This window comes from Culex quinquefasciatus, chromosome 2 (genome assembly GCF_015732765.1).
Source record: "Culex quinquefasciatus strain JHB chromosome 2, VPISU_Cqui_1.0_pri_paternal, whole genome shotgun sequence".
NCBI lineage: Eukaryota > Metazoa > Arthropoda > Insecta > Diptera > Culicidae > Culex > Culex quinquefasciatus.
Window position 1 is genome coordinate 176,799,063 of NC_051862.1, and position 13,066 is coordinate 176,812,128.

A 13,066-nucleotide genomic window follows, 5' to 3' on the forward strand; every position below is an offset into this window, starting at 1 on the left:
AACAGTTACTGTTTCAACATTTGTTAGTTTTTTTTCACTGCGACGGTGATTAAATCTCGAATATAAAATCGGAAGCAAAAAATGCCTGTCGGAACATTTGAAACTCCAACCTGCGAAGAAATGTGTGTGTTGTTTTTTTTTGCCCTGTTTGCTAACACTTAAATATTGGTATTATCGTGTTGGTCTTGTTTTCTCCGCGGTCTTTCTCCCGGGTTAGACTCCACCTAATCGTTGTTTTTTTGTTTTGCTCTTGCTACAAGAAATCGGTGAGAAAATAAGAAACAATATTTTATGAGATGTGCGATGACATAATTTTTACTCCATTATGACATATGGCCGAATGCAACACGTGAAGGAGAAAGACAGTCACTATTAGTGTTACTTTTGGCTGGTGTTTTGGGCAGTGGTGATTTTTTGTTTCAAACTTTGTCTTTTTTTTGCAGTTTCGAGGAAAAAAAAGCGTTAGACCGACTCTCAAAGGCTGAATGGTTGCTTTCGTTCAAGCGTGGTCCGGGCGCGCGGTGACATGCGATGCGATGGTCGATTGCAATTATCTTGGCAGGTGAAACACACAAAGCGGCTTAATTCGGGTTAATTTTCCCCGGGGCTGGACATTTGAAGAAAAAAAAAGTTGACATAATTTGCGCAGTGATTTTCGCGCACCATTCGTCACGGCAACGGCGTCGTAAGTGTTGACCAAATTTCGAGATTTGTCATGCAAAATGAGATAGTATTGTTGCATGGAGAATAGACAAAATTGGTCGTTGCACTTGATTGACCAATTTTTTTTTTTATTTATTCCATTAATAGTCATTCTGACTGAATTAAATTTTAACTTAAAATATGAGAAATACTGCTTTCGTTTGTATGAAGTAAATTATGCTAAACTTAAGAAGAATACTTCGAATTGAAAAAAAAAAAATTTTTGTATTCAATCAAAATTGGAGTAATCAGGTCGTTTATCCCCTAACTTATATCAGTTAAACCAAGTTTAACTAAACAAAAACTGTTGTTTCTAGCAAGTTCCAACCAAAACATCCGTGCTCGTACACGCCAAGTGGAATAACTCGGTAGAAAGTGCCCACAACACAACTAATCGCTTCGCGGGAGGAAACGCTTGTCCACACCGTTGTAGGTATACGTCCATAACTCTTCTACCGCTGCTGCTGCTGCTGTTCAACATCTCATCGAAGAAAAACAAACACTGTTTGCAAACTTTCCTGCCTGGGTGTAGGAGTTGCCCCCCGGTCAAGTGTTTTTGAAAATTGTTGTTTTCTCGCGTGAAAAGTTTCATTTGCCTTAGGTGGACTAGAGATCATTTCTTTGTCTAACCCTGTATTCAGAGGTTGTCACCCTCAGTCTGCGAGTTTCAAATACCTGTTTTTGACAAAATTCTCTTCCGTTTCTATAAATTGCACATTCCATGACATTACGCAAGAACACCGTACTAAAGCTGGATAGTGAATGATCATTTGCAACACTACTGCCAGTGCCATCTGTCTTCCAGTCACTGCGTATAAAACTGTTAAGATTTGTTTTGTGATTAGCAGCTTCCTCCTTGGCCATGCTCATCAGGAAGCTCACTCTCGGGCAACAGCAACATGAGCAAGCAGAGAAGAAACCAATCAATGCAATAAATCAATCCGAAAAAGAGCTTCCACCTATTGAGGGTCCCGAGACTCGGAGTTCCACTGCCCGACAAGGCAGCTTCTTTCCGTTGGAATGACAAGGCGAGGTGATAATCAATTGCGGATGAAGTTTCGATCTCTTGCATTCAAACGCTTCATCGAATGCAGGAAAGTCTAAGCGCCCTAGTGTTCAATTTTTGGGGCAAATGAGGTTAAAGGAAAGCAGGTTTAAGAAACATGTAAAATAAAACAGATTTCATTAAGAGACTTCAATGCTCGAAGTATGCGTAATAAGTGACGAACCCAATTCACCAACCAAACTCCTAAGCAACCTCATGTCCATTTTGCCCAACTTGCGGCGCTTCGATGATAAATCGCCATTAGTGTAAGAAGCTTACAACATGACAATTATTCGGCCTATGGAACCAGCTTCAAGCCGTAACACCAAGTTGATGTGCTGGGGGGTTCGGCTGGGCGAAAGCATCGGAAACCACCTTGTCCACCTTAGAGCCGGGGTGGCTACCGACCAAGTGCAGCAAACGGACGGATCGATCGTCGAACAAAACGAGTAAGATGTTTTCATTAATAGGAAACTTTTCTGTGTGCAGGATTTTACTTTTCATTGGCTGCTTTTTTATGGCGCGCATGCTTTATTTGCCTCGATTAGAGCTGGCTTTTTCCTTTTTCCTGCAAACATTTTTTTAAAGCCTCCAGTTGGAGGTAGTCTTATCTTAAGGTGGGGTTGTGACGTTTTAGGACGCGCCACAGCGGACTTTTCTTCATTTTATTTTTTCCTCAATAGTATCTGTTACGATCGATGGGAAGGCATTTGAGCTTCTGTGCGGTTGATTTAGCACGATTTAAGTGCGCTTTATTCCACGCAAAGTTTACGTAAGAGGAAGATTAGACAAAAGTGTGGTCTATCTAAGGACCAAACGATTTCAAAAACTTAAAAAAAATAACTCTATTTCAAACTTTGTTAGAAATGCATGTCTGAAACTTGAAAAATACTTGATTAATAAAAATAAAGTAGAATTTTCAGCAATCAGCGATGGATGAATATTCATCAAAAAAGTTTCAAATTAATTTCAACAATTTCTGAACAAATTTGATCTAACTGATATAGTTTCTGATACAAAGTTAGATATAAAATGTGGAAAACACATTTTGAAGTGATAAGAGAAAAATAAAAAAGAGTTCCACGTCTTATGTTCATCGACTTTCAAAAAAATAGTTAAAGTCCCAATCTCTTTACAATTTACTCGATACTTTATCATAAAGATCGTTTTGATCCCTGAAGGAGCGTTTCGACTCCTCAAATTTTCTAACATTTTAAATAGATATGTTTTTCAATTACTTGCAGTTTGAAATGATTATAAGTTGAAAATATAGTGTCAACGAAACATTTGTGTAAGAATGATGTCCTATTTCATGGTAGAAAGTTTTAAAACAGATTCTAAACCTCAGCAATTTCGATTTTTTTGTGGCATTAAAAATTGAAAATGTATTGTAATTTTCAAATCTGCAATAACACAGGATGAAGGCAGGGCTTTGACCGTTTAATAAAATTCTATAATGATTAAGAACTAATAATATACAATAAGAATTTATAAGTCAAAGTTTTAACATTGAAAAATATTGTTGCGACCGCCAAGATGGGAACACTGCCATGCGGTGTGACGGCGACGGTGCAATCGTCCGACACCGTCTTGGCTGTCAACACACGCGAAAAGGAGGAGCAAGCAAAAACAAAGTGCGTGTGTGACACCCAGTTTCAAGACACACGTTGCAAGTCACCATTTGCGAAGAGTAAGGCAATTTAGTGCGGGATATTTTCTTTCGGTTAGTTGCGCGGAAAAAAGTATATTTCGTTGTGAAAGTAGTTTGAATTTATTGAAAACTCCAATTTACACACCTGTAAGTAAAGAAAATAAGAAATATTAGTTGTTTTCATGTATGAAACCTAAACAAAATTACTTACCTAGGATATACCAAGCAATCGTCCAATCGTTGCTACCGTAGCTAGACGCTAACTTGATTTCTGCTGCTAAAACTGTAAGTAGAAGAAGAAAAATGTAAAATTGTTAGTCTAAAACTAGAAAAACCTACCTGTAGTTACGCACCTGGATCTCCACTAGAATCGCACCGTCACATGGTACAGCTTTGTACCGGATCGATCAAGCGTGAGTTTTAACCTAAAAAGAAGAAAACAAATGTTAATAAAACTTACACACAAATGTAGGAAGAGTGGAAGGAAGGAACGAAGGACAGGAAGAGGAAGAGGAGTCGGGAAGGAAAGGAGTCAATCGGGAAAGGAAGACCAATTAAGTGAGTAAACTTAAACCTAGAATGTAAACTAAAAACTTAAAATATACTTACTTCTAGTTTTGAAGCTGCTACGTAGAGCTGCTGATCAAAAATTTGGTTGTTTTAATTACCACCCGAACAAACTTCAAAATTAATTGCGGGTTCGGTAATCCTCTCCACGATGGCCGACGAAAATCCGGACTTCACCGAGACTCCCTGCTCAACCTGTAAAGAGGTGTCGACCGAGGATGAGCTGATGGTGGGCTGCGATAGCTGCAAGCTGTGGTTCCACGCTCGGTGCGTCAACCTTAATCCGGCTGATAAGAAGTCGGGGAAGAAGTGGTACTGTCCGGACAAGGACTGCCAACAGAAGAAGAAAAGACTAAGAAGTCTGTGGAAGTACCGCTCCCATTGCCGCCCGAGTTGCAAGAAAAGTTGAAAGCTTTGGAAGAAACTCGGAAGCGCATGGAAGCGGAACAAGAGATGGAGCGAATCCTGAAGGAGAAGGAGCTCGAAATGGCTGTCTACCTTCAGGAGCGCCAGATGAAGATCGACGAGGAACTCCGCGAGAGGGAGTTCAGGCAGCGAGAGGCGAACCTAGAAGCGGAGATGCAGAAGAAGGAGGAACACCTGAAGCGGATCCAAAAGCTGGAGACCACATTTCGGGACAAAAGCGCCTCCATCGACAAGCTGTTGCAAAACAGCAGCACTCCGCTGCGAAACCCAGAAGTCAAACCATTGACAACGGAAAACCTGGGAAAACACGACAAGGGCGGAAACTCTGGGGGCACACCGAGCAAACCGGCGTCCAAGAAGACGTCCAGCCGCTCCTCGTCGGGGTCCAGCACTACCAGTTCCGGCAGTGGCAAAGGTGACGTGGCCGATACGAAAGGTGATGGAAACGACGAGAAGTCGGTCAAGCCGGGAAAAGCTGAGGATTCTGGGGAGAAGCCAGACGGGCTGGGGCAGCACGGTTCGGGTCCAACGAAGGCCCAGCGAGCTGCAAGACAAGGGCTGACAAGGAAGCTGCCAGACTTCCACGGCAAGCCAGAAGAGTGGCCATTGTTCTTCGCGGCCTACCAAGCGTCGAACGAAGCCTGCGGGTACACGGACGTGGAGAATCTCGTGCGCCTACAAGACTGCCTGAAAGGCAGAGCGCTCGAGGAGGTGCGTGGCCAGCTCATTCTGCCCAAGTCGGTTCCGCGGGTGATCGCCAAGCTTCGCCAGATCTATGGTCGCCCGGAAGTGTTGCTGCAAAGCCACCTGCAACGAGTGCGCAAGCTGGAGCCGCCGAGAGCGGACAAGTTGGGATCGTTCATCCCGTTCGGCAATGCAGTGGAACAATTGTGCGAGCACATCGAGGCTGCTGAACTAACGGCGCATCTGGTCAATCCGATCTTAATCCAGGAACTCGTCGACAAGCTTCCGGACGGGGAGAAGAGGAGTTGGGTGCACTACAAGCGCAAGAAGCGCGAAGTAAATCTGCGCACGCTCACCAACTTTCTCTCAAAGATCGTCGAGGATGCGTGCGAGGCGACGGTCAACCTGGACTACAAGCCGGACGTCAGAGCGGCGTCGGGACCGAGCGGCCGAAGCCGAAACAAGGAAAAAGCCGCACTGTTCAACCACAGTGTAGCCGAGGAATGCACTGAGCGACGAGAGCAGAAGCCACATAAGCTGTGCAGGGTGTGCCAGCGCATGGATCACCGACTGTGGACATGCGAGGACTTCAAGAAGCTGCCATACGAGGATCGAGCGAAGATGACGACGAAGTGGAAGCTATGCCAACGCTGCCTGAATGAACACGGCGGTCAATGCAAGCTCAAACTTCGCTGCAACGTCGGAGAGTGCCGCGAGCCACATAATCCTTTGCTTCACCCAGAGACGAGGGCAGTCGGCATGAACGCACACATTACCTCCACCAGTCCCGTTCTGTTCCGGATGCTTCCGGTCAAAATCTACTGCGGTGAGAGATCGATGACCGTACTCGCGTTCCTCGACGAGGGTTCCTCCCTCACGCTGATCGAAGGTGGTCTAGCTGACCGTTTGGGACTGTTGGGGACGAAGGAGAAGCTCACCATCAAGTGGACAGCCAACATAACGCGAGTTGAACAGCATTCGAGGCGGACGAACATTTGGGCGTCAGCGATCAACGGAGCGAATGGCGAGAAGCTGCTGCTGCAATCTGTCCGCACGGTGGAGAAGCTGATGTTGCCACGTCAAACCTTGAACGCTGACGAAATTTCGGCGCACTATAAACACTTGCGCGGGCTTCCAGTGGATTCGTACGATGGCCGGCCGGGAATGCTGATCGGGTTGAATAATATTCACTCGTTCGCACCGCAGGAAACGAAGGTCGGCACGATTGCCGATCCGGTGGCAGTCCAGTGCAAGCTTGGCTGGACGGTATACGGACCTCGGGATGCAGAGTCGGCGAGCGCGAGCTGTTTCCTCGGATGCCACCAAGAAGTGACGAATGAGGAGCTGCACGATCTACTCAAAAGCCACTATTCGCTTGAAGAAGCGGTGGTGACTGTGCAGCGGGAGTCGGTTGAGGACCAACGTGCGAGGAAGATTATGGAGGAAACTACACGTCGCGTGGGTGACCGCTTCGAGACCGGACTGCTGTGGAAAACCGACGGTGTCAAGTTCCCGAACAGCTACCCGATGGCTGTAAAGCGGATGAAGCAGCTGGAGAAGAAACTTGAGCGTTCGCCAGAGCTGTACGACAACGTCAAGAAGCAGATTGAAGACTACCAGGCCAAGGGATACGCGCACGAAGCCACCGCGGAGGAACTGAACGGAACAAACAACAACAAAGCGTTCTACCTGCCGCTCAACGTGGTGGTGAACCCGAAGAAGCCGGGAAAAGTTCGACTGGTCTGGGATGCGGCCGCGACGGTAGATGGAGTCTCTCTCAACTCGATGCTGGTGAAGGGGCCAGATCTGCTCGTGCCACTGGTGTCGGTGATCTGTGGGTTCCGCGAACGACGGGTTGCTTTCGGCGGGGACATCCGCGAGATGTACCACCAGCTGAAGATTATCTCCGGGGACAAACAAGCACAACGCTTCCTCTTCCGGGACAACATTAACGAAGAGCCGAAAGTGTACGTGATGGACGTCGCTACATTCGGGTCGAAGAGTTCGCCGGCGTCGGCGCAGTACGTCAAGAACCGCAATGCGGAAGAGCATGCCGGTCAGTACCCGGACGCCGTGGCAGCGATCATCAATCGGCACTATGTCGATGACTATTTTGACAGCGTTGACACCGTCGAGGAAGCTGTCAAGCGAGCGAAGCAGGTGAGCCACGTCCACAAACAAGGTGGTTTTGAGATCCGCAACTGGGTGTCCAACTCGCCGGAAGTGCTGACTGCTCTGGGCGAAGAGAAGCCGATGAGTCCTGTGCTGCTGAACCAGGACAAGCAAACACCCAGCGAGCGCGTACTCGGCGTGCGGTGGGACCCGGAGCTGGACGAATTCGCCTTCGCCGTGATGCACCGCGAAGAACTGATGAAGTACCTGAAAGAGGGGAAAAGACCAACCAAACGGATCGTACTGAGCTGCGTGATGGGATTTTTCGATCCGCTCGGCCTGCTGTCGCCGTTCACAATCCACGGGAAGATCATCATCCAACATTTGTGGCGGACCGGCTGCAGATGGGACCAAGACATTGACGACGAAGCCTGGATTCTGTGGAAGCGGTGGACGGCACTGCTGCCGGAAGTCGAAGCGCTTCGGTTCCCACGGAGCTACTTCGGCGATGCGATGTCCACGTCGGTCGAGAGTCTCGAGCTGCACATCTTCAGCGACGCGAGCGAGCTGGCCTATGGTTGTGCGGCGTATCTACGCGCGGTCATCGACGGCCAAGTTCACTGCAGTCTCGTCATGGCGCGATCAAAGGTAGCACCGCTGAAACGACAATCAATTCCACGACTGGAGTTGATGGCGGCGTGCATGGGAGCGCGCATGAGCCAGCAGATCCTCGGAACTCACACGCTGCAGATCGACCGTACCGTTTTCTGGACCGACTCGAGGACCGTCCTTGCGTGGCTGCACGCAGATCCCTACAAGTACAAGCAGTTCGTCGCATTTCGAGTCGGGGAGATTCTGGAGCTGACGAGACTGGACGATTGGAGATGGGTGCCTTCCAAGAAGAACATCGCGGACGTTCTCACGAAGTGGGGACCTGGACCGCCACTGCAGAACGATTCGGAATGGCGGAACGGTCCGGCGATACTGTTCGAGCAGGATGACCACGACTCACCGCCTGAGCAGATCGAGGAGACGAACGAAGACGCACGAGGCGTGGTACTGTTCCACGGGACAGTCAACGTAGAAGCGGTCTCGACGTGGACAAAGCTGGTGAGGGTGACGGCAACGGCGGTACGCTTCATCGAAAATTGTCGTCGCAAAAAAGACGGCCGTCCAGTACTGACTGCAAAGGCCACGAGTCGCCTAGCCAAGCGGGTCAAAGCGCAGCACGAGACGGATGTCCAACCGCTGCAACAAAACGAGCTGCAGAAGGCCGAGAGGATTCTGTGGAAGCAAGCGCAGTTCGAGAGCTTCCCCGACGAGATGAGCGTGCTGACGAAGAACCTACAACTGAAGCAGGGTGAGTTGCCAGAGAAGATCGAGCGGTCGAGTCCGCTCTACAAGCTGCTGCCGGTGCTCGACGAGGATGGGGTTCTGCGCGTTCGTGGGAGGCTGGAGAAGAACGAATCGATCCCGTTCGACAAGCGATTCCCGATCATCCTGGGTCGGAAACACGCCATCACCAAGAAGATCATCCAGCACTACCACGAAAAGTACGGTCACACGAATCGGGAGACCGTGTTCAACGAGCTGCGTCAGAAGTTTTGGATTCCAAACGCACGGGCCGCGATCCTGGAGGTCGTCAAGGAGTGTGTGTGGTGCAAGGTGAACCGTTGTGTGCCGTTCGTCCCAACAATGGCGCCGCTTCCGGTCGAACGCACTGCAGCAACCATGCGACCGTTCAGCGCGGTGGGCGTCGATTACCTGGGACCGGTCGAAGTCACGGTGGGTCGCCGCAGAGAGAAGCGCTGGATCGCAGTCTTCACGTGCTTAGCAGTCAGGGCGGTGCATCTCGAAGTGGTCCATAGCCTCACCACGCAATCGTGCCTGATGGCCCTCCGGAGGTTCGCGTGCAAACGCGGCGTTCCCGAGAAAGTGTTTTCCGACAACGCTACGTGCTTTCGGGGAGCGGACGCGGCGATGACGAAGGAGATCAACAAGGAGTGCGCGGAGCAGATGACGTCGCCGACCACTTCATGGTCCTTTATCCCACCTGGGACGCCCCACATGGGCGGGGCCTGGGAACGGATGGTGCGATCGGTGAAGGAGGCGTTGCGCGCACTTGACGACGGACGAAAGCTGACCGACGAAATTCTCTCGACATCTTTGGCCGAGGCCGAAGACATGATCAACACTCGGCCGCTGACGTACGTCCCTCAAGATTCCGCTGAAGAAGAAGCCATTACGCCAAACCACTTCCTGCGCGGGACGGTAACGAGCGCGGACCTCAAAGTGGACGAGACGGTGGACACCGCTGCTGCACTGCGAGATGTCTACAAGCGGAGTCAGCAGCTGGCGGGCAAGATGTGGGAGCGGTGGTCGAAGGAATACCTGCCTTCACTTAACCGGCGCCCGAAGTGGTTCGAGGATCGGAAGCCGCTCGAAGCTGGAGACCTGGTGTTCGTGGTTGACGGCAAGAACCGGAAGAGCTGGGTACGAGGTCGAGTGGAGGAGGTCTTCAAGGGGTCGGACGGACGAGTTCGGCAAGCGGACGTGAGGAGTGCGGACGGGAAGGTCAACAGGAGAGCCGTGGCGAACTTAGCGGTGTTGGAGATAATGGACGGTAAATCCGACGTGCTGGAATGCCCGACGGATGTTACGGGCTGGGGTGTTGCGACCGCCAAGATGGGAACACTGCCATGCGGTGTGACGGCGACGGTGCAATCGTCCGACACCGTCTTGGCTGTCAACACACGCGAAAAGGAGGAGCAAGCAAAAACAAAGTGCGTGTGTGACACCCAGTTTCAAGACACACGTTGCAAGTCACCATTTGCGAAGAGTAAGGCAATTTAGTGCGGGATATTTTCTTTCGGTTAGTTGCGCGGAAAAAAGTATATTTCGTTGTGAAAGTAGTTTGAATTTATTGAAAACTCCAATTTACACACCTGTAAGTAAAGAAAATAAGAAATATTAGTTGTTTTCATGTATGAAACCTAAACAAAATTACTTACCTAGGATATACCAAGCAATCGTCCAATCGTTGCTACCGTAGCTAGACGCTAACTTGATTTCTGCTGCTAAAACTGTAAGTAGAAGAAGAAAAATGTAAAATTGTTAGTCTAAAACTAGAAAAACCTACCTGTAGTTACGCACCTGGATCTCCACTAGAATCGCACCGTCACATGGTACAGCTTTGTACCGGATCGATCAAGCGTGAGTTTTAACCTAAAAGAAGAAAACAAATGTTAATAAAACTTACACACAAATGTAGGAAGAGTGGAAGGAAGGAACGAAGGACAGGAAGAGGAAGAGGAGTCGGGAAGGAAAGGAGTCAATCGGGAAAGGAAGACCAATTAAGTGAGTAAACTTAAACCTAGAATGTAAACTAAAAACTTAAAATATACTTACTTCTAGTTTTGAAGCTGCTACGTAGAGCTGCTGATCAAAAATTTGGTTGTTTTAATTACCACCCGAACAAATATGTTACTATACATCTAGAGCAGGATTTGAAAAGGGCGCATTAGCATTTTGACAGCTGTTTTACACGTCGAGTTTTGTGGAAAAGTTACCTGTTGAAATTCATGTCTGATTAAGTAATTAAAAAGAGAAGAAAATTTCAAAATAGTTTCTTTATTGGAAATTAAAAATTGAACTAATACTTTCCGTGATATAGCGAGTTGAAAATTAAGGGCTAAACTGAAAAAAAAATTTACAAAATTTCAAATTCAAGAAGCTGAGTCAGAAAAAAAATAAAGAAAAAATTCCCAGCTCTATCACCTAATTATTTGCTTTTCGGTCTATATGTAGTGCTTTTTAAAAAATTTGAACATTTTTTTTAATAAATTAAAATACCTGTAACTTCAAAACGATGTAGCTTATAAAAACAAAAATATAATCGACTGAAAATTTTGTTTTCAATGTTCAAATGATTTTTGAAATGTTGTTTGACAATATTTTCGTTTTTTTTTTTTCAAAATCCAAATTCATGTTTTCACCAGAATATTCCCTTTTAGTCCTCTAAAACATACATAAAATTAAGAAAATTTAAAAACACTCACAAAAAATGCCTTTTTGCAATTCCGTCGTGAAACTACTTACTTTTCCTGTCATTCTTGAACGACGAAATAGCCTACTTTTCTGTGCCAAAAATAACAGAATCGAATAGCAACACTTTTCAAAATAAATGCTGAAAAGTTTTACTTTTCAGCACTGAAATGAGTGCTGAAAAATTGAACTTTTCAGCACTTGTTGCGAAAAGTAATACTTTTCAACTTTTTTTTTATTTAAACGATTTATTGACAATACACATGACCATATGACTTAGAATTTAACTCAAAGGGTGTTTTTCGAAATTGCAAAAAATGTTGTATGGAACTCTTTGCAAAAGTTGATTTTTTCAGCACTCGTCGTATTGTACGACTCGTGCTGAAAAAATCCTCTTTTTGCAAATTGTTGCATAAACTACTATTTTAGTATTTTCTAAAATAAATAAAAAAAATTAAAATGGCATCTTGGGAATTCAACTTTTAATGATAAAAAGTCAAATAAAAATGTCTGGATTTTTTTAACATGTACCAGCTGTACTAATGTACATGTACTAATAACAAGACACTTAATCGATTGGGAATATTCTTCACAAGATACACATTTTTTAACAACCTTATGCCCATTTAGTATAACAAATCGCAAAATTTTATGGAGCCTTGTACAGAAACCCCAATGATGCTAAATAAATTCCTTTGACATAGCGAATGCATGGAAATTCTAGTGAATTACTCAATTAAAAACAATTCAATTACATTCCATTTTATCAACTCTAACGATAACAATCAAATAATTACCTTACATAGCACTAAAACAGAATGAATCGAAATAAACTTAAATGCAGGAGAGCACGTCGACATTCCGAAACATTATTCTTGATCAAACTACGTATCGCGACGACTTGTTTATCTATTAATAGGGACTAAATTGATAAGGTGTGGAAAAGTACTTATAAAATGTATGGTTGGCCGGCGAGATACGCCCAATAAATCAACAACACCACAATGGTTAATTGGGCTTGGAGTCCTTGAAAAAAGGAAAATTATTGGCTTGATCAATACAAATAATTTTCCATTGTGGGTCGGCACAATTAGAAGTAATTACCATTGTACTGTTTTCCAGGTTTAATTCCGAACGTATAATTCTTTAGCACTTTATTTGAATAGAAACGATTTCACATTCTTTGACCAGCATCACTTACAAAAGTTTCAGAGGACCCGCGGTGATATCGTGTTGCAATGCGCGTAATCTATCATTTTGCAAAATATCACTTTGGTGAAATCCTTGACAAATCGATCGCTTGCCCAAGTCTCGCGCGGACAAATAAGTACCTTGACGGTGGTGGACATTTACCCTAATTGATATGTTGACAAGCTGACGAACTTCGCCCCAGCACCTGGGTTGCAATGGGTGTGTAATTTGGTTGATTTTATCACTGTGGTCTACGAATTTCCACTCTCTCGGTGGGGCCGTAGAACTAAGTGAATTCTGACGGACAATTTGTCACCGCACGCAATTAAGGACCATTTCAAATCGAACGTTTAAGCCTAATTGCATATCTGCGAATCTGGGTGGCGCACTAACTATGTTGCACAATTTCCTTATCACTCGTTGGCAAATCGCCTTGATTCTTTTGTCAGATTGTGTCTCTCTAATTGGACACTTCGGGCAGGGCCGCCACTTCATTCAAACGTCATTCTAGCCAATCCTCTCGATTCAAGCGTAATAGACCCGCGGACAAAGTGCCGACTATTATTTCATCGCGGTAAAATAGTGCCAATTTATTATCTATTTATGCAGTCAACATTGGACCTTCCCGAGTACCGCCCGAAAAG

At 46.1% G+C, this 13,066-nt stretch overlaps 2 protein-coding genes across 2 annotated transcripts; both read left to right on the forward strand.

The window, feature by feature from the left end:
- The first annotated feature begins 4,400 nt into the window (after positions 1-4,400).
- LOC119766411 lies at positions 4,401-9,078 on the forward strand. The gene is made up of 2 exons (XM_038250944.1): positions 4,401-8,972; positions 9,025-9,078. The coding sequence occupies exons 1-2, from the start codon at positions 4,401-4,403 to the stop codon at positions 9,076-9,078; spliced, it is 4,626 nt and encodes a 1,541-aa protein (XP_038106872.1).
- LOC119767747 lies at positions 9,036-10,270 on the forward strand. Its single transcript, XM_038257117.1, has 2 exons — positions 9,036-10,134; positions 10,244-10,270. Exon 1 carries the CDS (start codon positions 9,078-9,080, stop codon positions 10,038-10,040), a length of 963 nt encoding a protein of 320 aa, XP_038113045.1. The 5' UTR covers positions 9,036-9,077; the 3' UTR covers positions 10,041-10,134; positions 10,244-10,270.
- Positions 10,271-13,066: the final 2,796 nt, after the last annotated feature.